General features: G+C 51.5%; 1 protein-coding gene across 4 annotated transcripts in view; it reads right to left on the bottom strand.

Moving 5' to 3' along the window:
• Nucleotides 1-590: 590 nt before the first annotated feature.
• The window catches only part of HNF4A (hepatocyte nuclear factor 4 alpha), a 51,843-nt gene continuing 24,681 nt past the window's right edge, over nt 591-27,752 (bottom strand). The window contains exons 1-10 of one of the 4 annotated variants that reach the window (XM_090286440.1): nt 24,277-24,462; nt 20,335-20,509; nt 19,140-19,234; nt 13,728-13,834; nt 12,877-13,032; nt 9,444-9,531; nt 8,600-8,755; nt 5,271-5,537; nt 2,883-3,035; nt 591-1,807 (exon numbers count right to left, since the gene is read on the bottom strand). In XM_090286440.1, coding sequence (XP_090142566.1) covers nt 1,665-1,807; nt 2,883-3,035; nt 5,271-5,537; nt 8,600-8,755; nt 9,444-9,531; nt 12,877-13,032; nt 13,728-13,834; nt 19,140-19,234; nt 20,335-20,509; nt 24,277-24,391 — 1,455 coding nt within the window. In that variant the 5' untranslated portion in view covers nt 24,392-24,462 and the 3' untranslated portion in view covers nt 591-1,664. Of the gene's footprint in view, nt 1,808-2,882; nt 3,036-5,270; nt 5,538-8,599; nt 8,756-9,443; nt 9,532-12,876; nt 13,033-13,727; nt 13,835-19,139; nt 19,235-20,334; nt 20,510-24,276; nt 24,463-27,752 lie in introns of those variants that run through there. The other 3 variants (XM_090286441.1, XM_090286438.1, XM_090286439.1) reach the window with 3 other exon arrangements.

The following is a 27,752-nucleotide window of genomic DNA, read 5'->3' as shown; positions in this document are numbered from 1 at the left end:
TTCCTGGAGCACGTCTCAAACCCAGACCTGTCCCCTCCTGGAATGCCAGGCCACCTTGGTCTCTCTCCCAAGAACCAGACCTCCGATGCTCATCCCTCAGAGTTGGGGAGTGAAGAGAGAAAAGGGGTCCAAGAGTTACGAATTCTCCTTGTTTATCAGCAAACAGGATTCTGTATTTGGCTTCTAAGGCTGGTGAAGGGGGCAGGAAGTCCCTCGGCTCTACTCCAGTGAGGACAGAGAGGCCCTTGCAGAGAAGAGGTTCAGCCACCACTGTCAAGAGCACCTCTTCTGATCCAGGCAGACCTGGGATCAAGTCCTGACTTGATCACTTACTAGTTCTGTGAGTTCCAGAAAAATCACAGCCTCTTGGTTCTCAGTATCACATTCTGTACTGATCTCTGGGTGACAGGGAGGAGGAAAGGAGATGATGCGTATCAAGTGCCTTAAGACAGTTCCAGGAACCAGGAAGAGCTTGAGACAGGCCCTGGTGCGTAACTCCTCCCTGATATCACTCCGACCCGGGATTCACCCATCCCTCCCCACCCTCAAGCCTCATCTCTCTCACCCGGATTACAGCATGCACCCCCCTGCCCCCATCCGATCTCCCTGCTCCTTCCCAAACATCCAGCCTCCGAAGGACTGCTGTCATCAGCTTCTGAAAGCTCAGCTGACTGCGCGCCCTTCCCAGCTACTCATGGCCTAGGAACCCAAGTGTCAATCAGTGCCTCGGTCTGGCATTCAAGGCTCCTGTGCTGCCCAGCACGCCCACTCTGCTCCAGATGGCCCTGTCTTTTCACTGCCTCGCTCCCCCGCCCTTTTCCTGACCTCCAGGCTGTTTGACCTCCCTTGGGATGTCCTGTCTCACCTGCTCCATCAGCAGGAAGGGCCTAGTACATAGTCTGCCCGTTTCTAGATGCTCTCTCTGACCAGCCCAGCCCTCTCATTCCCAACCAAGGGATCCACCCAAGGCTCCCACTCAAGTCCCCCGAGGAAGGGAAGAATCTTGGGTCAGAGGTGGAAAGTGTCTTCCTTCTCAACGATCTGCTACACTATGCTTAGCCCCAGTCGGTGCTCTAAAAATGTCCCCACAATGACTGGGAGAATTGTTTCCAAGTCTTCCTCAGACTCCGGAGAGGCGGCTTTGGAGAAACTAACATGCTGGGGCGACAGTGGCAGGTGGAGAGGAGCACTGGAGGTTGGGGCAGCAGAACAGGGGGGAGTAAGGGGTTGCGATCTGGCCCAGCGAAAAGGGCTCTCTCTGTCGGGACACCATGACAGCGCCGGGAGAGAAGGCCCAGCCTGAGGGGAAGGGAGCTGTGTTGGAGCAAGATTCCACCTCGTCCCAGGCAGCAGTCCTCTGCAGGTGAAGCAGATGGGGGTAGATACGGATGAAGGGAAAGGCAGTGGCTTCGGCAAAGCTGTCCAGGGCAGCGGAGGATTTCCCAGCTGGGATCTCCCCAAGTCAAAGCCCCATCATCCAGAGCAGTGGTGGAGGGCGGCAATGTGACGTGGCCTGCAGCCCAAGTTCTTGGGCCCTTTGCCCTTTTCATTACTGCTCTGGACTGGCCCTGTTGTCACAGCTTCCCTCACTGTGACCAAGTGACCACCAGGGGCTCTCTGAGGGGGCTGGGGGGCCAGCAGAGCCCCCGACCCCCGGCGGCTTGCTAGATGACTTCTTGCTTGGTGATAGTCAGCTGCGGGATGGCGGAGGGGGGCTTGACAATTGTGGCGATGGCTCCTGGCAGGAGCTTGTAGGGCTCAGACCCTGAGCCACCAGGCGGCGAGGGCTGTGGAGTCTCAGGGGTTGCTGGAGGGACAGAGAGACAGACAGGTTGCTCAGAATTCCAGTCCTTTGGGGAGTAAAGAAAGAGCCCAGGGGAAGTTCTTCCCCTTCTCTGGGGCTTACTTTCCTCTTCTGTAAAATGAGAGAGTAAAACTAGATAATCCCTAAGGTGTCTTAGGGTTCAAACTTCCTGAGTCCCAGATTCCCAGATCGTGGCTTTAAGTTCCATGAGGTCTGGAAGGCTGTGGCTGGGCCAGGTTTTGTGGCCAGAACCTTTCCCGGGTCCTGTCAACCCCCATCTCCTCCACCGCTTGATGTGGAGATGTGAGCTGCTTCTCCCAAACTGGGGCCCAAATCTGACTCTCCCCAAGGACAATGGGACAGACAGGTGACAGGAATACCCACCCATTCTGGGAGGGAAGGAGAAACAGTTGATAAAACGCAAAGGGTCTGACTAACTGGCTTTAAAAATACTATTTCTCTGACATCTAAGTAGGTGAGTAAGAGAAGCTCATTGGCCTCACCCCCGTAATGGATTCAGAAAGTGACTTTGACCATGACCCACTTGGCTAATTTTATTCAATGGGCAGCTTTCCCAAAGAGCAATCTCAATGAAATGAAATCTCACTTTAGTGCGCTGCCTCATCCCAGTGATAATGTCACTCTTTGAAGAACTTTGCCAGTTCTTGTGAGATTTCATGTCAGAAGAGAGTCTAGGCCAGTGGACATCCCAAACTAATAAATAGTCTCACCCAATTGTCTAATGGATAGCCTTACCCAGTTGAGAAGCCTTATTTAGCAAACAAGTTCCCCTAGTGCACAACACCCAATGGCATTTTCACCCCAATGGACACCGTCACCCAGTGGGCTACCTCATCTTGTGGCTTACCTCGTTCCAGGGCCAGCTTCCTTCAGCAGAAGCTGACAGTCACCTCTCTGAATAAAAGCCTTAATAAGCGGACAGTCTCCCACCTCGTCCCTACCCTGGAGCACAGAGAACTGTGATATCCTGGTTCTCATCTCCTAGACCCAACCTTCCCCTGGCTCCCCTCTTAGGCCCCAACCTCACCCCTTTTTGAGAAGAGCCCAAGTTGCCCACCTGCCTGCGCCCTGGGTCGGGGCCATTCACACATCTGTCCATTGCTGAGGTGAGCAGGCATCGTGTTGGCAACAATGACATTGGTGCCCATGTGTTCCTGCATCAGGTGAGGGTGCAGGGGGTGATGGGCATGGGTCGCATCACTGGAGGATCCTGCAGGGAGAGGGGGAACTCAGTGAAGATGGAGAGGTTGGGATAAGGACCATGGACCTTGAGACACCATCTTCCTCAGACGTGGCCAATCAACCTGCCCACCCCTTATTGATGAGGCCTGTTGGGTTCCTGCTCCTGGGTTAGCAAACTGGGGCTTACCATTCTCATCCACAGGCTTTAGGAGGGTACTGAGAAGACCCAACACCAAGGGAACAAACGTGATTTAAACGAAACTAGGAGTATGTTAAGGAAGCATTGAGATAATTTAAATATTATATTGAGTATTGACTGGATGTTAATATAATGGATTTAATCAATGGCTCTCAAAGTTCATTGGCATGGAAGTCCTTCAACCATTTGGTCCCAAATCACATTCAGTCTCAGCCCCACCCCTCCAGCCCTCCATGTCCACAACTCCAGCTCAGCTATTTCCTCCTTTGGGAAGCCTCTCCTGATTCTCCCCACTCCAATGGGAAGGAAACCTCCCCTTCCTTGGAGTGCCCCTAGTAACTAATTTACCTGTAACCCACCTTTTGGGAATAACCACTTCTGTCTGTGAGCATTACAGGCTTCCTCACGTGGATCCTGCCTCCTATCTTTTCAGCTCACTTCCTCTGTAACATCACTGCAAATATTCTTCAACCCTATTGAGGCTGCCAACTCAATGACCCGCACTTTTCACTATCTATCACCCCATCTTTGTTCCTCTGTTAGTCCAGCCAAGAGCCCATTGTCCATTATTATAATCACTCCCCTGCATCCACCGTCAGCTCCCTCATAGTTCCCCTTCGGACTAACATTTTCAAAGGCTTAGTCTACCCTTGTTATCTGCACCTCACCTTCCCACTCGCTCACGCTGCAACGCCTCCCAAGCTGGTTTCCTTTCCCACGGGCCTCTGACACTACTCTTTTCACAAAGCCAAGAGCCTCCCTGTTGGCAATCCATCCCTCCCCTGCGGAATTTAACACCATTAAGTGTCCTTAAAACACGCTCTTCTCTTGGAACTTCCCTGGCTTTGCTCCTATCCCCCTGGCTAGCCTTCCTCCAATCTCCTTCCCTGGCACCTAACTGCTGGACACCGCAGAGCTGCCTCTCATTCTGAGTGCTGGGTTTGTGTTTGAGCAACAGACTCAGACATTCAACTGCCTCCTTGACAACTCAACTTGGGTATCTACTCATCACCTCAAGCTCAACCGGAGTCTCAGATGGAGCTGCTGGTTCACCGCTCACCACTGCCCCCACACCCAGTCTCACACCTTTTTCTCAGTCTTCCCATCTTAGTGAATTGCTCCACAAGAATTCCTGTTACTCAAAGCAGAAACATAGGCTTCATCCCTGACTCTTTCTCTTCCCCTCCTTCCCCACATCTGCTCAGTCACCAAGTCCTGCGGGTTCTTCCTCCACAGACATGATCAAGTTTTTCCTCTGCTGCTAAGTTTCCAGTCATGCTTCAGTCCAAGCCCTCATTGTCCTTCCCCTGATTAGAGACAACACTCTCAGGGGTCTCCTGCTTCCACTTTGCCCCCACCCCCAACATTCAGTTTCTCCCCAACAATCAGAGTAGTTCATTTAAAACACTAGTCTGATTTTCACTCTTCTTGTAATAGCTGTATGAGAATAAAAGCCAAGTTTCTGACTGTGGCCTATGAAACCACATGCTTCTCATGTGGTTTCTGCCTGATCCCCATCTTCATCGCATACAGCTTCCCCATCACACAATGTTATCCTTCCTTCTCAGAAACACTGATCTCTTATGCTTCAGGACTTTTGTATTAGTTACTTCTGCCTAGAATGTTCTTCTCTTGGCTTTTAAATATTCTATTTCCTATCAAAAGAGGCCTGTTTCAATTATGCTGTATTGTTTTACCTGGTTATTCAAATATCTGCAGTTACCCCTTTATTATGTACTTGATTATTGCCTGTTCCCATGGGCCCTTATACACGCAGGCATGTGTGCACACACACACACACACACACACTCACACAACTACCAGGAGGGCAGAGATCTTGTTCTCTGCTGAATCTCCAGCTCTTAAAACAGTGACTGGCACATGCGATACTCCCAGTGCCTGAATAAATGGGCCATTGTCTTCATTTTCCTGATAAGGGAATTGAGACTCAGGTAGTTTAGGGATTTGCCCAAAGCCACAGAGTGAGGAAGTGATAGAGCTCAGTGGTGAGCCCAGGTCTGCATGAGACTTGTCTCTTGGAGAGGCCCCTCTGTCCCCGCCCACCTCTGAGCCCCTCCTGGGCCTGGCACGGACCTCCCAGCAGCATCTCTTGCAGCAGGTTGTCAATCTTGGCCATGCCGAAGAGCTTAATAAACTGGATCTGCTCGATCATCTGCCAGGTGATGCTCTGCAGGGTGGGCAGTAGCAGCAGCAGCTCACCGAAGCGGCCACGCGAGTCATACTGGCGGTCGTTGATGTAGTCCTCCAGGCTCACCTGCACCTGGGACCGCAGCCGTTTGATCTTACCCGGATCACTCAACCCCTTGGCATCTGCAACGGGAGGGGGTGGGCAAGGGATGACAGGGGGCCCAGCTGGAGCATCTGGAAGGTCGGGGCCCAGATCTCCTGTCACTCATGGGTGGCCCAAGGTCACACCAGAGTCCTCAGCAGTGCTGGGATGAGGATTCAGGGTCCTCAAGAACCAGAGTTCATTAGGGCAAATGGTAACTTCCTGGACTCAGGCAGGAAAGTGTTTCTGTCACATTTCCTGAGGTGCAGAACTGGGAGACGGAAATGAGGGATGGGGGATGGGACTTCGGAACATCTCCAAGAGGGTACTTAGCAACTTCCTCATTACACATGGGGAATTTGAAGCACAGAGCAGGGAAAGGACTTGGCCCAGGTCACACATTTAGTTGTTGACAGATCCATGATGTGGACTTGGGGCTCCTGACTCCCAGCTGAGGTCCCCTTGTCCGTACCTCAGCCCAGGCTGCTTCCGCTGCCTTAGAACAGGAACCCTGCCTCTCTGCTCCCTGTGTCATCTTAGGGTCTCAGCTTAGGTTTCACCTCCACCAGGAAGCCTTCTCCATTTCACCCTCCCCGAGTCTGAATTATGAGTGTCCATTATGTTCCCAAATTTCTGTAGCTGCTGACTGCACAGGAGGCAATTGTCCCTTCCACTAGACTATGAGCTTTGCGCAGGCAGGCATATGTCTCATTTGTCATTTTAAACCTACCACCTGGTACATGTATAGTCAATATTTGTTGAATAGGTAACTAGATGAAAGGATAGGTATATGGAAGGATAAATGAATGAAGAAATCAATGGATAAATTCTAGGTCCTCAATCTCACGAAGGAGGCTCAAGCAGTCCCTACTAGATCATCTCAGACTTCATGGAGGTAATGCATCTATTCCCTAAAGTAAGCGGCAGAAAGAGAATTTCACCCTCACTTCTAGTCCAGGGCTCTCGCCACTGAACAATGTTTGTGCATCCCTTTATTCAGTCAACGTTCTTTTATTGAGCACCACCTATATGCCAGGTCCTACTCTAGGTCACCTGCCCCTCCAAGCTAGGTAGCTGATCCTGACTCAGCATCAGTAATTCTGCACATTTTACTGAGCAATTACTCTGTCTAGCCTAGTGCTGAGCACTGCAGGGGATACAGCCTGGGCCAGGCTCTCAAGGAAACTAGACCTAGAAATCTTCCTCTTTAAGAAATGGGGAATAACATGTGGGAGGTAAGAACATAGGCTTGAGAGCTGGATAGTCTGAAGATCAAATCTGAGCTCTGTCATTTCCTGGTTGTGTGACCTTGGGCAAATTAATCAATCTCCCTGTGCCTCAGTTTTCTCATCTGCAAAATGGGGATAATAATCCCTCCCTCACAGGTACCATGTTGCAAATAATAAGTGAGAAAATCCGCGTAGATGTTTAGAGTGGTCCCTTAAAAAGCACCCCATAAATGCTGGTCCTCTTCTCCTTCATTACTATTATTACTCTGCTAGAGGTGATCTTCATGCAGATGACGTCTAGCTCTACGACAGCGCCTGGCACATAGTAGGTCCTCTATAACATGTAAGGAGGGAAGGAAGCAAGCAAGCCTTTGGGGGCCCAGGAATTTGACCTCGTTATATAAAAGCAGGCTTTGGACAAAGACTTAACTACAAATGCAGTTGGAAAGTTAGTAGATGAAATGGAGAGAAGAGAGTCACGAGCTAAAGGAAAGGGTGGGATGCAACACAGTAGACCCCGCTTATTAGCGGGAGATACAGTCCAAGACCCCCAGCAAATGCCTGAAACTGAACCCTTTATGTACCACGCTATATACTATATTTTTTTCCTACACAAACTTACCTATCATAAAGTTTAATTTATAAATTAGGCACAGCTATTAGTTATTGAGATTAACATCAATAACTAATACAGTAATAAAATAGAAGAAGTATAACAATACATTGTAATAAAAGTTATGTGAATGTGGTCTTTCTCTTCCTCTCTCAAACTATCTTATTGGACTGCACCCACCTTTTCATTTATAGGAAGCACTTCACGGCTTCTCTTTTGAATGTCTGAATTGCCGGCATCACTACTCTGGCACTTTGGGGCCATTATTAAGTAAAATAGGATTACTTGAACTCAAGGACTGCAATACTGCGACAGTCCATCTGACAACCAAGCTGGCTACTAAGCGACTAACAGGCAGGTAGCATATGCAGAGTGAATATACTAGAGAAAGGGAAAGTTCACATCCCAGGTGGGCGGAACAGGAGGGCGCGACATTTCAGCACGCTACTCAGAGCACCGTGCAATGGTAAACTTACAAACTGTTTATTTCTGGAATATTTCACTTAATGTTTTCAGACCAAGTTGGACACAGGTAACTGAAACCACAAAAAGCAAAACTGCGGATAACGGGGCTACTGTATCTTCACCCTGCTAAGTAAAGGATTAGGAAATCCTCTCCACCATTGATAGCACAAGAAATACAGGCGTAAGCGCATAACGAATGTTATAAAGGGGACCAATAAAGATACTAAAATAGCCATAAAAATATATTAAGAGGATGGGGGAGAAAAGATGGGAATGGTGACAGGAAAGTGCAATCCTCCACTAGCCTAGGAGAAAGATTAGGATCTAAAAAAGATCAATCACGAAAGAGTAGGCTTAGCATTTTATTTAGAGCTCAAGGTAATGGCCAGAAGAGACAGTTAAAAAGGATCAGAAATGGTTCCCTCTGGGGAGTAGGCTTTAGCAGGAAAAGTGGGACAGGGAGGACTATTTGCATTGTAGGGATGGGCAGATGTTATTTTGATTAAAAAAAAATTTTTAAGGAAAAGGAGAAAAGATCAAAGGAAAGGAAAGAAAAAAGTTAGGAGGTAAGGAGAGAGAAGGAAGGAGGGAGGAAGGGAAAGGCAAGAAAAAGCCCATGCCTCTGGAGTCAGTGTGCCCTGTCAAGTCTTACCATCCCCTTGCATCTCGGTTTCCCTCATCTGTTAAGCGGAGCTAAGAAAAATGCCCTCTCTAAAGAGATGAGGCTGTGCACTCAGGGGGCGAGTCTGACAGAAGGTCTGGAGCGTCGGGGGTGGGTGGGAGGTGTGCACTGTACCTGGGTCAAAGAAGATGATGGCTTTGAGGCAGGCGTACTCATTGTCATCGATCTGCAGCTCCTGGAAAGGCAGCACCAGCTCATCGAGGATGCGCATGGACACCCGGCTCATCTCTGCCAGCTCCGGGCAGTGCCGGGGGATGATGTAGTCATTACCTGCACAGGTCGGAAAGGCGAGGGGGTGGGGATGGGGATGGGAAACCCCTTACCCCTAGCCTTGCACAGGCCCTGCTCTTTGCAGCTGCAGTGCAGCTGGTGCCCCCGGGGACTGTCATGCCCATTTTACAGGTGAGGACGTTAAGGCTCAGATTAAAGGAGTGAGTTGCTTAAAGTCATTGGACTGGGCCTGGAGCCGGGCTTTCGAGGACCCTTTCACATCACGCAAGTTCCATTCTCCAACAAGACCCACAAGACTGATGTGGCGACATTTCAGGGCCACTTGGAAGGCACCAAAGCATCAAGGTTAAGAGCCTAGATCTGGGAACCAGAACTCTTGGGTCAAATCCCAATTCTACCACTAACAAGTCAGTATTTGGATAAATTAACTTCTATGCCTTGGTTTGTTTTTTTCATCTGTAAAATGGGGATAAGTAATAGAGCTTACCTCATAAGAGTTGTTGTATTAAAGGAATTAATATTCGTAAAGTACTTGGACTAGGATCTGGCCCATAGCGTGATCTATATAAGCATTAAAATAATAAACAAGCATGCCATGAAGGCATAGGTGGCATAGACTAGGGTTTGTGCCATTTCTGGCTATCTCTCGCTCCTACTCCAGAAAGACCACCAGAACACACGAGTACTTCCGGGGACAACCCCGCGTGTGGGCAGGCTGCCTCCTCACCTAGCAGCAGAACGTCCTTGAACACCATGGATCGCTTGGTGGCTCCGAGCAGCAGGTGCTCACCAGCGTGGGCTCTGAGCAGGGCTACCTGGAAGAGAGAAGGGATGCTGTCTGTTGCCTGCACCCCTGGGAAGGCTGCTCCTAGCCAACTCACTGGCCCTGGGCGAGTCAGCTTCCGGCTTTGCTTGCCTTTACCTGCCTGCACTATAAAATGGGTGTCAGAAAACTGCTGCTTTCTTCCCGTAACTGATCAAACCAGGGACCTGGAAAAGATTCAGTAGGTACCTAGAGGGGGAAGAATATGCATTCAGAGCAGGGAGACCAAACGCTGAGTCTGACCTTGAACTTCTGTGTCCTTGGGCAAGTTGCTGCTCCCCTCTGGGCCTGGTTTATGTGCCTGGTGAAACTGTGACAACATTCTGGGTGTGATTTTTCATTAGAGGCTGAAAGGCTTTCATCAGGCCCTAAAAGAGGGTCTACTACCCTAAAAGTTCTAAAACTGTGGGTCCAAAATTTCTATCCATGGACCAGCTATGAAAAATTATGAAGAGTGTTTTATAAAAATGCAGATTCTTAGGCCTTGGGATGAGAGATTTCAATTCTGTATGTATGGAGTTGGGTCCATAGATCTGTATTAAATAAGCTCCCCAGTTGACTCTGGTGTGTGCTGCTGTGTTTGGGAAATCCCTGCTCCAGAAGATCTCCAGGGCACCTGTGCACCTGACGCTGTAGGAGTCTAGGACTCTGAGAGTGAGTTACAAGAATTCGGATGTGGATGTTGGTTCCCACCCAAGGCAAAGGGATGAGCCCTTGTCCTTGGAAGGGGATGAGCTTGACAGACCCCTTCCCTGCGGAGAGGGCAAGGCTAACTTGGAAGACTAAAGTCAGAGGTAGGAGCCCAGCCGACTCACAGGAGGACATTGCCAGCCCTTTCAGATCCACCTGCTGTAGTGCTTGCAGGAGAACCAAAGGATGGGCTAGAACAAATCGTGGCAGGCTGGTAACCTCAAGGGCCTTATCTGCAAGGCTGGGGTAGGGAGCTAAGAGGTCTTTTTGCAGGCTAAATTCTGGAGTGAAGTTGCTTCTCTTCATTAATGCAGTTGATTGTTCTTTCTTTCAGTCATCAAATGTTAAGTGCCTACTAAGTGATAGACACTTTTTTAGACAATGGGGACACAGTGAAGAAAGAAAAAAGAGAGCAAGAGGAATGGGAAGAGAGAGAGAGAGAGAAAGAAGAGAAGAGAGGAGCAAGAAAGAAGCAAAGGAGGATGGAGAGGAGGGAGGGATGGAAGAAGGGAGGGAGAGAGGGAGGGAAAGGAGGGTTATATGATAAAGAAGCAACGGGGCAAGAGTGACTACATGAGTGGGGAGGTCAGAAAAGGCCTGTCTAAGGGGATGAAATTGTTTAAGGCACATGATAAACACTCAATAAATATTCGTTTGAATAAAGGAAGGAAGAAATGGGTGCATGAACGAATGAGCAAACTAGTTACCTTCCTCTCCAGATCTAGCCCCTCCTGGGCGGCCACCTGTCCTTACTTAGTCTCCTTCCCCATAGTTAAACCTTGTGGAGAAGACAGGAAAGAGGAGAAATGGCAAACGGGAGGTGCAAGGACACTTTCCATGACCAGGCACCACAGCCAGGACAAGGATGCTTGTACTGAGCACTTCCTATACTGTTCACCCAGCACTGGGCAGGGTTTTTGTCACATAACCAGTGACTCAGACTCAGAGGCTGAAGACCTGGCATCAAATCCCAGCTCTGTGGCTGCCTTGGGCAAATCACCTTCCCTTGCTAGGCCTCAGACCCCTTATTTGATGCTAACAAGCCCTCCAGGTTTCAATGGATTGATGTCCCAAACAAAGCAAGAAGTAAGCAAACTTGGAAGGTGGCTTCTGGGGCAATGTCTATAGATTTGGGGTGTCCTTTGGAAGGCAATGTGACCCAGTCCTCCATCTTGAGCAAGATGGGCTCCTTATATACCATGAATGGGGAGCTGGGAACCCTCATGATCCTGGGTCCAGTCCCCTGACATGGCGGCTGTTCTGGGGGTGAGCAGGCAGGGGGGTGTTAATGATTGCCCTGTGTTATTGGCCACCCATCACTGCTCTCTGAGAATGCTCTGAGCCCCAGCCAGGGAGGTTTGGGTGGGAAATCGAGGTTAACAATTGTTCAGCTTGGGGGTGTCTTGTTGCCCTGCTGAGCCCCTGGGAAGGAACAGGAGGGATTAAACATTAATGTAGACTCTCCAGCAGAGGGGGCCAGGGCCAGAACACGAGGGGCAGGGGAGAAAGCAGGGGCAGCTCTGCCAAGATCCTGGCCCTGGCATCCCTCTCAGCACGGGAGGCATCCATGTGAGAGGACATCCGATCCAGACCCTGGTGCGAGGCTGAGCCAGCCAAACCAGCATTTGTACAGTGTGTCCCACCGCGGGACACTAATAGGTGTCCCAGGAGAGTCTGGGTGTCAAAGGAGTTCAGAAGCCCTGGGTCCAGCCACAAAGTTCAACAGCTGCCTTGTCTGTGGGACTTCTCAGGAAATTCAATTTGTGCGACACCGAGAATCAAATGCACCAGGAGTTGGTAACTTGGCCCTGTCCATTGGTGACTCCAAGCTTCCCCAAGAGCTGGGAAGGTGACCCAGCCCAGCTTTCCTTTCCCAGACAGGGGAAGTGCCTACAGAGGCCTGACAGGTGCCTGAAGCAGGAGCTATCACATGCAGTATCTCAGAAACTCATTTGTCCTCAGGCCCTCCCCCACCTACACAGTCCCCATGTTCCCCCTGGGACATTTTTGGTATGCCAAAGAATGTACTTTGGGAAATAAAATGCTGAGTTCAACCATCTTGGTGGGGTACAAGGAAGAAACTGACTTTTAGGGGGGCCAGCTGTGGCTTAGATACTGTGTAGGCGCTCATTACAGGATCTACACTTTTCAAATGGTCATGTCCTTAATCCTCCCAACAACTTTCTGAAGCAGGTATTATAATTTCCACTTTACAGGTGAGAAAACCGAGATTAGAGACAGGAAGTAGTCTGTCCAAGATCACACAGAGAGCCAGTTTTAAAACCAGGACTTAACCCCAAATCTCCTTATTCCTGGCCTTGGGCCCCTGGACTTTGCTTGCCTGGTTCTAATCCCAGCTTTGCTGGATAATACCTGTGTGACCTTGAGCAAGTTACTCAACCTCTCTGTACCCTAGTTTCCTCCCCTATAAGATAGAACTAATAACAGCACTACTTCACAGTGCTTTTGGAAGGATTAAATGTGTTAATATTTGCAAAGTGATTTTAAAAATTCCAGGGCATAGGAGCACTGTGTGCATTTTGTTAAATAAAGCCAAATCCGCCCAAGGCTCAAGGCCAGGTGGGTCAGCAAGACAGGACCCCCCTGCGCAGGGCCCCCGCCGCCCGCAGCCCGTGTTGGCCCGCACCTGGTCGTCCAGGGGCAGCTCGCAGAACGCCGGGATGTACTTGGCCCACTCCACGAGCACCAGCAGCTGCTCCTTCATGGACTCGCACACGTCCGCGATGCTGGCGACCTTCTTAGCCCGGATGTCTCCGTTGATCCCAGAGACAGGGGAGGTGATCTGGGGGGCGATGAAGGAAAATGCTGGGGACGGCTGGGCCTGCCCCCACTCTCTGAACCCTGCACAGAGCCCCCTCCTCAGATAGTTTCCCTGTCTGGAAAGGGGGAGATGGACTGCGCACGCCTTCCTGGCTGTGCAGGCAGCTCAGGGGAAAATGGACAGAAGGAGGCAGCTATGAGGGCAGAGGGCTTCCTCTGGGCCTTCATCTGCTGCCTGTCCCCCGCCTTTTCTTCCGCTTGCTCCCCAGGATCCCAAGGAATCCCTCAGCTCTAGGGGAGAAGTAGGGCAAAAATAATCATCCTCACCTGATAGATGAAGAAACCACAGCCCAAGAGAGGTGCTGTGACTTGCCCAAGGTCACACAGCAAGAGGCTGGCTGAGTCCCAGTTTGCTACCCTGTCCACTTGTTCACTGCTCTGTTCTCTTGGGGCTAAGCTGATCTCAGGCCCTCGGTGAAAGCAAAGACCCTGCCTGGTAGTGGGATGAACTACGAAGTACCCCAGAGTACCAGACCTGGGTTCAAGTTTCATCTTGGCTACTACACTGGCTGTGTGACACTGGGATCAGTTTCCCTTCTGTGATATCTGAGGGTCTTTCTAGCTGCTGCTCCAGGTTTTGGCTGGGGAGGACAGGGTGGAGGTGACTCCACTTCAGTGTCTGGGGGTCCCAGGTAGGTGAAGGGGTCACCCCAGTACCTGCTGGGACAGGACCTCGGCCTGCAGGAGCGCATTGATGGAGGGCAGACTGCTGTCCTCGTAGCTTGACCTGCGAGTGCTGATCCGGTCCCGCTCGTTCTGCACAGCTGTGAGGACAGTAGAGAGAGGTGAGGAGGGAGGGCAGGGATATGGCAGAGGGGAGGGTTTTCGTGTGACTGATGGGGAGTGGGTAAGGTGCAAGGGGACAGTTCAGTTCGGGAAGGGGCGTCCAGGGGGCAGAGCCCAGATCAGCTTGTGGGAAGGAGGGAAGATGGGTTCTAACCCAGCTTGTGGAAGAACTTTTCCACAAGTGCCAGTACTGCCCCCAACACAATGTTGGCAGGAGTGATCTGCTCATCACTGGAGGCATGCAAGACAAGGATGACCTGGCAGAGGGCTTAAGGTGGGTCTTGAGCATTGAAGAGGGTATCTGTCTAGGTGACAGACTTTCAAGCTCTGTTTTGGAAAAAGGGTCCCTTTCTTTTCAGGTGAAAGCATGTAAAACAAGCAAAATGAAATCATCTGGGTGACCCAAGATGGTCCAGAGATTCCTGAACACTGAAGCAGAAGGTCTGGACAAGGGGATCTGAGGCCACACCTGGCCTGGCAGCCTCATGCATCAGCAGGAGCTGTGTGTGCTCCAGACTGACCTTCTCAGAGACAGCAAAGGAACACTGTCCTCCTGCCCCAGTGCTGGGCTCTCTCCCAGGAACTCAGAGATCTGGGACCTCTGTCCCATACCCCACTGCGCGTCCCCATCCAGGCCAGTCCTGGCCTAAGATGTAAGAAGGGCTTTCTGCTGCCTCCCTGTGCAGTGAGGCTTGGCGGAAGCTGGAAGGAGGGAGGGCAGGGTGGGAGGAGACCCAGTTCCTGTTGGATATTAGATATTACCGCTCATGCCCTGAGTGCTGGTGGGAACCACTTCCTCTCTCTGGGCCGCAACGGCCCCATCTACCAGCTTTGGCCGCCCAAACCGGCTCCTCTGCTGCCTTTCCCATCTCAGGAGCAGGCATCCTCCCACTTCCAGCCTGGGAGTCTTTCTCTCATAGATAACCTCTACTCATGCCCCACACGCTGTCGCAGTAACCGTTATGGAGCCGATCCCAGCTCCCACTCTGCCTGGGCCCTGCCTTCTCTGGCCCGGGGTAGTTCGGGCCCCCCTCGCTGGTCCCTGTGCTTCTGGCCTTGCCCCTGCAGTCTGCGCCTTCCAGTGGACTATAACGGAAACTCAGGCCACGTTCCTCCGCTGCGCAAAACCAGCGCCTCCCATCTCACTCGAAATTAAGCCACAATGCGTCCCTGCGGCCCTTTCTCTCCGATCTCCTTTGCTCACTCTGTCCCCAAGACCTGTCCCCACTGCTCCCTGGACACACCCTGCCTCTCTCCATCAGGGCCTTTACTGCCACTTTTCCCACACCCTAAAATCCTCTTCCCCGTGGCTTGCCTGCATCTTCATGTCTCTCCTGTCTCAGTGCAGATGTCACCTTCTCAGACGCCCTCTCTGACCCCCTGTCTGATGTGGCACTCCATCCTCACGCTCTGCCCTTCATCTCGCTTCACTCTTCCTCTTGGCACATACTCTAGAATTCTGTGTTTATTCTCCCCCCCCCCCTCTCTCTCTGAGAAGGAAAGCTCCAGAAAGCACTTCCTTCCTCTTGCTCGCTGCTGTGGCCCCAGTGACTAGAACAGAGCCTGGCGCAGAGTCGGTGCTCAGTAAGAATTTGTTGAGTGCATGACGGAAGGCGTGGGGGCTCCCTAGCCCCGTTCCTCAGTGGGACATGGACATCCCGGCTATGCAACTTCCTCTGGATTTCACATGTTGGAATCCGAGAATGAAAGTCAGACAGTCTAACTGGAGCCAGGAGTCAGAGAAATAAAATAGAAGTCCCAAGATAAGAAACCTCCCGGGAGACCCACCGCCCTGCTGCACAGGGCCAGCTCCCAGAACCGCTCCCCAGCCTGGCCCTGCCCACCTGCCCTGCCCACACCGCTCCCAGAGGCTGCCCGCACCCACCAGGGCGCCGAGGAGGCAGGCTGAATAAAAGAGCTGCTGTCAGCAGCTGCGGATTGGGCTCCTCAAGGTTAGGCCGGCCTTATCAGTGCCCAGCGCGAGCTCAGTCACGGAATGATGTTTTCTAAATGTTTGCTCAGTATTAGCAGGGTCGGGGACCTAATGTAACTTCTATTGAATATTAACCAACCTGGGCAGAGGCGGAGAGGAGGATGAGCTTGTCTTCTCAGAGAACCCCTGGATGGGAGCCTACGGGGGGCTGGGCTGGGGTTCCAAGAAATGCCCCACCACCAACCTCCTGCACCTGTGGCCCTGCTTCCTGGTCTGGGTCTCTAATGCCAGGAGCCTGACATTTGTCCTAGGTCCAGCAGCTGAGGCTCAGGTAGGTGCTGGGTTATTGGAAAGAATTCTTGACCTGCTGTTGTGCCCACTGACCCCCAGGTTTCTCTCCAGAGTCTTTGTCACTTCAGGAAACCCACTTCTGGCCACCATGGAATATCCTCTGGCCAAGAGTTACAAGCCCTAGGACATTTGGAGCCCATCCCTGGGGTCAAGAGGAACTTTCAGGAATCTGGACCCAAGATGATTCCCAAGCTGGTCCCCCATCCCCCCACTCCCATAGCTTCAGTCCCGGGAACTTGGTGTCTGCCCAGTTCTGGGAACCTGAGTTCTAGTTCTGACTCCACCTTGGAGCCAATCATGCCACCTCTCTGGCCTCAATTTCCCCATCTGCAAAGTGGAAAGGAGGTAGATTTAATGGCCTCATATACACCTGGCTGGTCTATATATTTTGTTTTCAGCCCATGCCTTCCTGTCCTCAGGGACTACTTTCTTAAAAAATATGTGTCAGGTACGCAACGTTATAATTTGATATCTGTACATTCGGCAAAGCGATCATCCTCAGAAGTCTAGTGACTATTCATCACGACACAATGGACCCCTCAGGGACTACTTTGGGTTTAAATGCCCAAATCCTGCTAAGATCACCAAGGAAGAAAAATGAAAACTTGCCTCAACTCTTCTGATCCCCGTGGCTTCCAAAAATCTCTCTTGGCTGTGGGAACGTCCTGCAAGGCTGGCGAGGAGTGTTGGGGCTACAGGACTTAGGTAGAACTTCTCAGAATTTGACCACAGTGACAACTGAATACTTTGCTGCCCTGGACTATTCTCAAAGCAACCAAGCCATACATGCACATGTCCCAGTCTTAGCCCAGGCATATAAATAAGCACCAACATTTACTTGCCCTCACCGACTTGTCGTGAGCCAGTTCTCCTATCCTCCTGGCACAATGCCACCTTCCTTGAGCCAAGAAGCAATCGCTGTTTTCAAGGCTAAGCTAAGGCAGGATGGCGCGGTACGCTCTCTCCCCTTCCAGGTACCAGGATATGGGCCTCTATCTCCTTGGCAGCTTTGGGGGAAGACCAGGAAACAAACACACAGGTCCCAGGGTCTATGGTGAGGTTCACAAGTCTGGCAGGGATCATTACCAACCCCTCATTTTATAGAGTCCAGAAGGGACAGAAACTTCCCTGAGGTGACACACGTGAAAATGACTCCGGACGCTTCACAAGAGACATATGTAAAGACTGACCACAGCTAGACCAGACCACATACAGCCTAGGAAGGCTGCCAACCCTTCTCCCACCTGCCTGTCACAGGCATGAAGTTTTAACATGAGAGATTCATTCTCTTGAACCTATAAACCTAGACTGTGGGGAAATAGAATCACTGACTATTAGAACCATGGACTCTTAGGTGCTTAAGACAATAGCTCTGAATCTTCCTCTTGCCACCAGCTGTTCATACATACGGGGTAGGCAAACGTAGGTTCACAGTTGTGAGTGTGCAAAACAGAGTTTATTCTCGTATCATTGTTAATTATTGTATTATTTGTGATTGTTACTAACCCACATTTGCCTACCCCTGGATATCACATTCCCGTTTGTAGCACTTCTCATTCCACAGAGTGATTCCCAACGTGGAGGTGAGAGCGAGAGAGGGGCTTAAGCTTAGCGAACACTGGGCAGCGGGGAGAAGCGGGGGGGGGGCTTCACACTTTGAAAGAACGCCTTCCCTACTTTGAGAACCACTGAGGGAGGTCTGGAAGCTAGAATTGTGTTGAGAGCAGGAGGGGGCCACTCCTTCACCGGAGTCAGCAGGCCCAGGTTTGTCCACAGGACTCGTGAGTGCAAACCAAGGCCCTCTTAGGATGAGACACAGAAGAGGTTTTCTAGGGAGGGAGCAGAGAAAACAGGGTCTTAGAGGCAGGCACAGGGGAGGAGAGGCTGCCAAAGCAGAGTTCCTCTTCTCACTGGGCTCGGGCAGGCCGGGTCCCAGGTTCCTGCTGTGGCGTGGGAGAGGGGAAGCAGGTGTGCAGGCCGAGACCAAGGGTTGCGCTGGGGCACCGCAGCTGGGGGCTAGAAGCAAAGGCCTGGGGGCTAGTCCCTGAGCTGGGAAACGTGAGTTGAGGGGAGAAAAAGGGATTTGAAAATGAAGTTACTTTGAGAAGTGGCTGAAAGATTTTTTGCTTTCTGAGCTTAGGCTGAAAAAATGTTTGTTGTTCCCGAGGTCCAGAGAGCATAAAGTAGGCAGCACGCAGGTGTCGTCCAAACATTACTGGCCTCAAGTTCGAAGCTTTGGATTCAAGCCCCAGATCTTGCCCTGACCAGCTGTGGGGCTTTTGACAAGTTGCTGAACCATTCTGGGCCTCCATTCCCTCATCCATGAAAAGAAGGAATAATAATAGTGCCAGCCACATAGGACTGTCATAAGAATGAAAAGAACTACCCATTGTGGGAATGCCCAGCCCAGTGATTGGTGTCTGCTAGTATCAGGAGGCCTGGAAAGACCTGAATCAATGTACTCCGGTCTTTTCCTTCTCCACCACCCACGACAAGTTGGGTGCCTGTTCCTATTCCCTAGAACACGAAAACCTTGACTCACCTGGTACTCAAGAATGATGACTAAGAAACTGGGGCACTTGTCCCTGGACAGAAAGCTCAGAAATAGAGCCCCCCACCCCTTCATATTTGCTGAGTCTGGGTGATACATGGACGTTTGTAGTATCATTGTCTACACCTTTTTTAATGTTTGAAATACTATATGTCTATATATTTTTAAAAACCCTGACTTGGCTGGCTTGTGGCTGTGAAGGCAGGCAGGGGTGGTGGTGGCTGGGAACCCAAGTAGCCGAGAGTGGGAGCTTATCTCTTTGAATGTTCTCAAGACCAAGCCCAGCCCCTCCCTATGGTCAGATTTCTAGGCCCTTCCTTCTCAGCCATTAGCCAGTCACCCTGGGGCCTGTCACTGAGTCATAAAGTTGTGGGCACAGTTGTAAATGACTATGAGGAGCTGCGGATGCAGGTGGGGCAGCGGTGGCAGGGGGAGGGCCGAGGCTCACCTTCCTTCTTCATGCCGGCACGGAAGCACTTCTTGAGCCTGCAGTAGCGGCACTGGTTCCTCTTGTCTTTGTCCACCACGCACTGTCGACTAAATCTGGGGAGCATTTTAGATGGTTGGATGGAGAAGGGACAGCCCCCCCACCCACCCCACTCCTGGGACTGAATTAGGACCCTGGCCATCTGGTTGACCCCTAGTCTCTCTGCTCTAACCCTTCATCCCAGGAGTTCTCATGTTAACCATGAGAAAGGCTCCACGAAGTCCAACCCTGTCCTATTAAATGTGGGGAAACTGAGGCTCGGAGACACAGCATGTAGACCTGGATCACTCAGCCTAGTAGCAGAGCCAAGTTGGGAACCCTAAGTCCCTTGAGTACCAAAGCACGCTATTTCCACCACATCCTATAAAAAGCCCAGAGCCCAGGGCAGGACCCTGGTTATAGCTGGGGGTCAACACCTGGCCCACATAAGCCACTCCCTGGAGGGGGATAGAAGTAAAGGCAGGGCCCAAGAGCAGTAATGGGTAGAGCCCCAAGTGTCAACCTGGGCTTTGCCACTGATTCAAACCCTCTCCAAGCCACAGCTTCCTCCGCTATGAAATGGAAATGATAATAGTAACCACCTCAGAGGGGCGTGGACAGAGGAATATAATACATGGATGGAGTTTGGCACAGTATCTGCACATGGCAAATGCTCATAATCAGTGGCCATTATTTTATTATTGTTGTCACCCAGGATGGCAGATGCTTTTAAAGGAGGGATCTCCAAGACTTTAGAAGTCCTTGGGGCAGATAGAAAGGCCTGAGGCCAATCTCCTATTTTCCCCAGAAAAAAGCACCAGGTTGGGAGATGGGCCCCATCTTTTGAGGCTTTAGAGGAGGCTAGATCCTAAGCTTCATGGATCCTTACTGGCTAAATGGGAAAAATAACAATGAGTGTGTAGGACTTGGCATGGTGCCTGCATATAGTAAGTGCTCATTTAAGGGTAGCCAGTAGCTTTCTGATCAGTGAATGAGGTTCCTAGAATGGTTGTTCCCATCTGAATCCAGAAGCCTAAGAAACCAGAGAAGACTTAAAGACCTTGAAGGACAGGTGCCTCTGGGACCTAGTCAGGGAGAAGACAGACCCTAGGGAACATTAGCCCAAGTGCTCATTTCCCAGATGGAGACATCAAGACCCCAAGGAGGGGCTCCACACCTGCAGGAGTACATGTGGTTCTTTCTCACACTCCTCCGGAAGAAGCCCTTGCAACCATCACAGCTCGAGGCACCGTAGTGTTTGCCTGTGGCCCGGTCCCCACAGATGGCACACAAGGCACTGACACCCAGGTTGTTGGTTGCATTGAGGTTGGCACCTTCTGATGGGGATGTGTCTGCATGAGAAGAAAAAAGTGAGAACTGAGGAGGGGCAGAAAGTCACCTCCCAGAGGCCCTGTTCTTCTAATGGTTTAGACACACAAACCGACATGAGTGTTGTGGGGATCTCCCCAGGGCTTCAGCCTCAGCCAGAATGCTGTGCTGTTCCCACTTCCTCAGTGACCCTGGGCAAGCCCCCTGGCCTTTTGGAACCCCTGTTTGGCATCTCTAACTTAGAGATGGTTGTGACAATGACTTCACAGAGTTGTTTGCAAGGCGTGGTGGAGGCTGCTAAGCCCAGCTTTCACTGGGAAGTAATGAAAAATTGGCTACCCCATAGGATACATCCAACCCTTATAGACCCGACTGACTGGGCAGGTGAGGCTGTGGAAGGGACAGACAGTCCCCCAACATCTGCCCAGAATCAGGTCCTGTCCCTCATTTCTCACTGAGTAACTAGGGCTGGTGGTCTCAGCTTAGTGCCCAGAGACCCTGCCAACTCTCCCAGGAAATGAGAAGACAGGCATGAAGGGCAGTGGCTACAGCATCTATACAAATGTCAGGAGGGCTGTAAGAGGCAGGGGGCAAAGATCTTGGGTTGGGTGCTATGGGTTCTGGGTGCTAGGGGTTCTGGGCGCTAGTGCTGATGCTGCCACTAACTGGCATGTGACCGTGGGCAGGTTATTTTATCCTTACTTCATTTTCCCCTGGGCTTAGGTTTCCCTAAATGTAAAGGAGGTAGTTCTACTTGTTCAATGGTTTTCAATTTCTTTTTTAAATTTCAGTAGGCAAACTCTTTTTATAAGCAAATCTTCCACCAAGAATAGACCTCTTGGAGAAGACGGTAAACTCTATGTCCCATCTCCCCTGAAAAATGCGTGCATGTGCACACCACACAAAGTCATAACACATGTGTTCTCATAGAAACCCCGAATCCAACCTTGACTTCCTAGGGAACATCCAGTTAAGGCCTGGAGAGGGGCATGGCACTGTGTTAAAGCACAAAGTCTGGAGCCCTTCTGCCAAGTTTGAATCCCAGCTTGCCCAGTTTTTAGCCTGTGTGACATTGGCTGAATTAATTAATTTCTCACCTTCATTTCCTCGCTTATGAAAGAGGAGGAAAAACACTAGGGCTGTTTATGGTGATTCAGTAAAGTGCTTGTCATATAATAAGCACTATACCAGTATTTGTGAAATAAAAACTTTTCTTCAGAAGAAAACTCTCAGAGCAGACTCCCAGCCTCTGTGCGCAAGCAGACACCACTGCGTTTCATTCTGCCGTCACCTGGCTGAACATCTCCTAGACTCCCAAGGGTGCCCAGGAGTGCAGCCCCCTCCACTTAGTGAATTATTCTCGGAGATGGGGATAATTGTTAAGCTGTGCTGGTGCCCTTTCTCCCTCAGTCTCGCCTTCCCAGACCACCGGGAAGAGCTGACCCCACAATTCCCGGCTATTCTGGTTGAAACTGGGGGAAGGGGTACCCACATGCTAGGCAGGATGGGGTGGGTGCTGCCAAGTATATACCTAACCCCTGGGGTCAGTCGATGGGTCCCATTCTCCAGGTGAGAACACAAGGCTCAGAGAGGACAAGTGGCTGGCCCAGGGTCATCACACCGGTGGCTAATAGAGGAGCCAGATATATGGCCCAGGTGAACTGGATGACTCTGGCCATGACCGCCATTGCTGGGGTGTCTGCTAGGGCCTCTGAAGCAGGACCCTCTGCTGCTGCCAATTCTGAATCGTAGGTGGGGGACAGGTGAGGAGCTATCCTTGAAGCCTTTGAGCTACCGGCCCAGGACATACGCCACACACATAACCTCAACTCTCAGACCATTTCAAACTCTAGTCAAGAGCATGGAAATGCTTCTGACAGATGTTCACAGTCCCTGAGATGACTCATGTGGGGCCCGGACCGGTTACCAGTGCTAAGCTCTCAGGAGCCTTATTCCATCCTCTGGTTGGCTCTGGGGGGCAGGAGCTATTGTCTACTTGCATTTTACAGATGAGGAAACTGAGGTTCCAACAGGAAAGGATCTATGCCAGGATTTGAGCCCCGATCTTTCTGGCTCCAGAGCAGGAGGCTGTCCTGTCTTCGGGACACCCAATCAAGGGGCTTGGCCTCTGCGTCGCTGGGAGCACAGGATTCCTGGGAGCTGGAGGCATGAGCTCTGTGGGGCAGATGGCGCCGGTGCCAGGGAACAGACTGGGGCTGGGTGGTGGCCAGGAGTGTGACAGCACACACTGTCCCTGTGGGGTCACACGGCACCCCACCTAGTACAGCAGCTCCTTGTTTACCATTTCCTGCATGTTCTTCCCTCAGTTTCCTCACGTGACCCAGCCGGCAAGCAGGTTTGGGGTGATTAAGCCCATTTTGAAGAAGAGGGCAGGAGAGGAGAAGTGACATACCAAAGGTCACACAGAGAGCTGATGGCAAGGGCAGGTGAGCAGCTGGTGAGACTGACCACGAACAGTGCCCACTGACCTCAGGCAGGACAGTCACCTCTTTCTGGCTGAGCCAAACTGACCACAAGCCTTAGAGGCCTTGGCTGAAGCACAGAGCCAGGGCAAGAAGGCAGGTGGCAGGCTGACCCACTTCTCCTCTGAGGCTAGCCTGCCACCAGTTAGGGACCTTCCTCTCCAGAAACGTCCTGGCTTCCAGGTCTCTTTCCTTCCCCCATCTCTTGTGGAGGACAACCACTTCCCCCACCTTCAGATGGGCTCTCGGTGATGTGGGAGCAGATGCATAAACCTGAGAGACACATACAAGCAACACAATCTGCTCAAAGACAAATGGACGTGTTGCTGATGAGAATCTCATTTGGGGAAAGGCAACATCAAAGTCCTTCACATCATGTCTACATAATCGTGCCCACCAGAGAGCGCCAGCCCCCAGTGCAGGGATGTGCAGACCTACACAAGCAGGTACACACAGGAAACGCAAGGCACACAGCAAGCCCGCATCCACAGCGCGTGTGTGCAAACATCCATGGACACACATGTACACATGCACCACCATTTACACACATAAGTAAGACAAACACAGGTACCTCTAGAGACACCAACCAACAGAGCCCCACTCAATGAACAAACACAAGTGAAAATGGATACAGAACAGGTGCACACAGACAAATGAACACAAACATGCAAATGGTTCCCCCAGGCACACAGTTGCCAACCCAGTACACCCCCCACTTACAGGGAAACTCAGGCATGCATACCACACCAAGAGAAGGCCACGATCACACACAACAACACTCACACGCACACACGCACACACTTAGCAAAACTTCCCTGAGAACTCCATTTTCTCTAAGGGGGCATTTACCCTAGGAAAGTCCCAAAGACACCCTAAAACACAGTTGTGCCTCCATCCACTGTCTCCAGGGACTGGACATACCTTCCCATCTCCCTGGACCTAGGCCCAAGGGATTCAGGAGGGGCCATGTTGGGCCCAAATACTAGAGCTGGATGTCAAGCAGGAGCTCGCTGTCATGTCCCCGCTCCCAGTGACACACTGAGCAGGAATGGCTTTGAGGTACCAGGGACTGGAAGGGCCTGGCAGGAATTCCTGGGACCTTCTTTTGCTGGACATCAGCCCTTGAAGGCCTCCCCTGACCCAGAATGCCTCTGGCCACTGTACCCGGACACATACCCTTCCCCTGGCGACACCTGTGCTGCCCTAGCGAACCCACCCAGCCACTGTCCACCATTCTGCTCCCAACCGAACACTGAGCTAGCGCCGCAGACCCTCTCCCACACCTGGGCACACCTGCCGCCACCTACCGTTGCCCATCGCCAACACCTGCACGTTCTCGAATTCCAGGGTGGTGTAGGCTGGGTCCAGCGCAGCGCTGTAGTCAGCCATATCCATGTCGACGAGGGTTTTGGAGAGGCGCATCGTCCCCCTCCACACCTCAGTCACTTGCCCTGCTCAGGATGCCCACCTGCAAGGCCCCGGCCGAGCTGGCCCCCGCCCCGCACCCTCCCCCTGCCTCCTCCCAGGTGCGCTCTCTGCCTTCCTGCCTTTCAAACTGTCCTCTGGGAGGATCTCCCAGGAGTCTTGGCCTAGCGTCTAGGAAGGGGTGGAGGCTCTGCCAGGGAGGGGTGGGGGTTAATGGTTAATCGGCTCCCCCACTGGTGGGTAGTCTGGGCGGGGCCGCAGGGATTTGGCTGTTTGTTGGTTTCGGGCTGACACCCGGGGTGCTGTTACAACTGGTGGGGCCTTAACTCACCAATATTCAATTATCGATTCTGCAAGATGGAGAGGCTAGCTCATGAGCACTCATTTGACCCCTGACTCAGCCACCTCCAAGTCCTTGTCACCGCAAGTCCGGCATTCTAACTGATAGGCTGGGACACTGACAGCCCACCACCGAGGCGCCCTAAGTCAGTGCTGGCCCAATCATTGACTGCTGCCCTCAGCGCTCTTACAGAGGAGATAAAGCTGCCTCATGGCTCATGAATTAAAAACCTAAATCCCAGGCTCCAGACACAAACCTTCTGGATCCTCGTCCTGGGAGCTTGCTTCCAGTTTCCCACCCCCCCTTGGGAGCAGAATGAATTGGATGTTTGGTAGGGCCAGACTCAACTCTGGTTCCACTGTCCTGCTCCCCAGGACCCCACTATGGCCACCACGAGCCCCCACAGCAGCCAGCTGCTCAGGCCCATCCTCCTGTTTCCCTCCCTCCCCTCGGGACAGGCGGAGACCAAGCTTGCAGCCCCACAGACCTGGATTTACACTCAGGCGCCTGCCACCTACTAATCGTGACTTTGGGTAAATGATTCTCCTCTGGATGCATTTTACAGAGGGGGAAACTGAGGCTCAGTCTATCTCAAGGGCGGTTGGAGTGTTAAATAAGACGGCATTAATAAAACACCAAACGGTGCCCAGCAAGTGCCCTTCCCTTTCCCCCCTTCTGTCTCCCTTGTTTCTCCACACCCACCTCCTCCCTCTGGAGTGGGCATCCTAGGAATGCCACCTGAGCAGCGGCACAGACCCCCACGCTTGGGTCCCGGGTTTGGTTTAATACTCTGCTGTTGCTGAAATTCTTAATACTTTCTGAACATGGGGTCCTGCATTTTCACTTTGGACTGGGCCCCGCGCATGGAGCAGCTGGTCCTGCTGGCCTTCAGCTCACGGCTCCCCCCTCTCTCCTCTTCACAAACACTTCCAGGAGCTCCCAATCTAGCTGAGGAGGCAAGGTTGCAAGGTGGAAGGTAGGACTCCCTGGGCAGAGGCAGAAGGACCGAGGCTTGGTGGCCTGGGAGCCTGTTTTCCTCTGCCAGCTGGAAAGACCAAGGTGGTGGGATTTGGTAACACTGTGAGCAAGAGTGAGTGAATTAGCCTTGGCTGGGTGGCTCAGTTGGTTGGAGCGTTGTCTTGCACGCCAAAAGGTTGAGGGTTCGATCCCCAGTTCAGGTGCACATAGGAGGCAACCGGTAGATGTTTCTCTCTCTCTCTCTCCTCATTCCATTCTCCCTAAAATCAATACACATGTCCTCGGGTGAGGATAAAAAAAAAAGTGGGAAATGCGTGAGAGAGCCCATCAGTGAGAGTAAGTGAATTAGTGAAAGAGTGAACTAATGAGTGAGTGCGCAAATGGGTGGGTGAATTAATGAGCAGGCGGACCAGTGGGAGAGGCGGTGTACGTGTGAGGGGTGTGTTCTTTCAATTATTAGAAGCCTTCTCTCTGCCCACATAGCTTTGTTCTCCCCATTCCATCTCCCCCCCCCAACCCAAAGCTGAGATAACAGGGGTGGGGGGTGGGTGGGAGCAATTGTTCGGGAGGAGAACAGAGGCTAGATTTGTCACCTGGGTTTGGGAATTAGCTCTGTCACCATCCAGATAACTTTGTTTAAATCTCATCTTTCTCATGGCCTCCATTTCCCTATCTGTGAAATAGGGAGCAGGTCCTGGGCCATTTGTTCGTAGGTCAAGACAAGACCCAAGGGAGGGAGACAAAGTGCACCCCCTAACAACCCACACTTTGAGATTCCATAAGGGCCTGAACTAGAAGACTTCAACTAATGGTGGGTTCCTCCCATGTCCCACCGGGGGACATGTGATCCTGACTCTAGTGGCCTTGGGGGCAGTGCTGAGCAGGGCTGGAGACCTGACTGAGGGACAAACACAAAAGGGAACGTGGGGCTGCTCTGGGGGGTGGAGGGCGGCTGCCTCCAAGGGCTGACTCCAGGTCCTGCCACCTGTCTGACACCTGGGACAGGCCACACACAGCTACTTCTCTCACAACCCAGCCATACATGGTGTACACGTATGGCATCTCCCCGATCCTAGGAGGCACATTCCACATTTCCCAAAGTACACTGTGATTGTCGGCATACCAGAGTTTAATTGGTAACAAAAATAACCTTCGATCTCTGTAGGTGACATCTTAGAATGAATTCAATAAGGTCTATGATCAACTAGCGTGAGCCACGGCGGACAGCCTACACGTGACAAGCTGCTAAGTATACAAACCATGACATACGCTCTCTACCAAATGTACAACACATATGACCCACTGCCTATGAGGCACATTCCAGAAACCTGTTTCATACCTCACCCATCACAACCTACCCCAAAAGTAAATCTGCCCACTCATGAACTATATAACTTACGTAATCTATTACATACATGATTTCTCCCACTCTTAGCTGACCCTAAACAATATCTTCACATTCCTCATATACACAGCGCACCACCTGTAAGAACTACTGGCTCTGTGGTCTCAGGCAAATTACTATTTTGAAATCAGGGTTTCTTCTATAAAATGGCCTAATATAGTTTGTTGGGACAATTAAATGAGATACTATTATAAGGCTCTTAGCCCCACCCCACACCACCCACTCAAACCCCAACCCCTTCGAGGATAAACCACAGACCTTGAAATCAGAAAGACCTGGGTCAAAATCCAGGCACTGCCAGCTTCCCAAACCCTTGTGACCTCAGGTGCCACCTCTCTCCGCCTTAGTTTTGGCATCAGATAAATGGGTTGATACCTTGTCCACAGTGACAAGTGGACTATAATGGCCAAGCGTAGGCACACTGTGCAACAGCAGCAACTGCTGTCATCGGTGGTTGACTCTTGACCCACTGGCCACATCACCTGTGGGAATCAGGACTCTGCACAGGAGAGCTCCTAGGGATGGCGTGCCCAGCTGTGAACAAACCCTGGCCTCGATGCCATCAGCTCAGCAGCCCTTTTGGGGGGAATGTTTATAAGAGTTTATTTGGGTCAAACTAACGACACTTGCTGGGG

The sequence above is a fragment of the Furipterus horrens genome, unplaced genomic scaffold (assembly GCF_987537825.1).
Source record: "Furipterus horrens unplaced genomic scaffold, mFurHor1.1.pri manual_scaffold_8, whole genome shotgun sequence".
Lineage (NCBI taxonomy): Eukaryota > Metazoa > Chordata > Mammalia > Chiroptera > Furipteridae > Furipterus > Furipterus horrens.
This window is presented reverse-complemented; position numbering and strand designations above follow the sequence as displayed.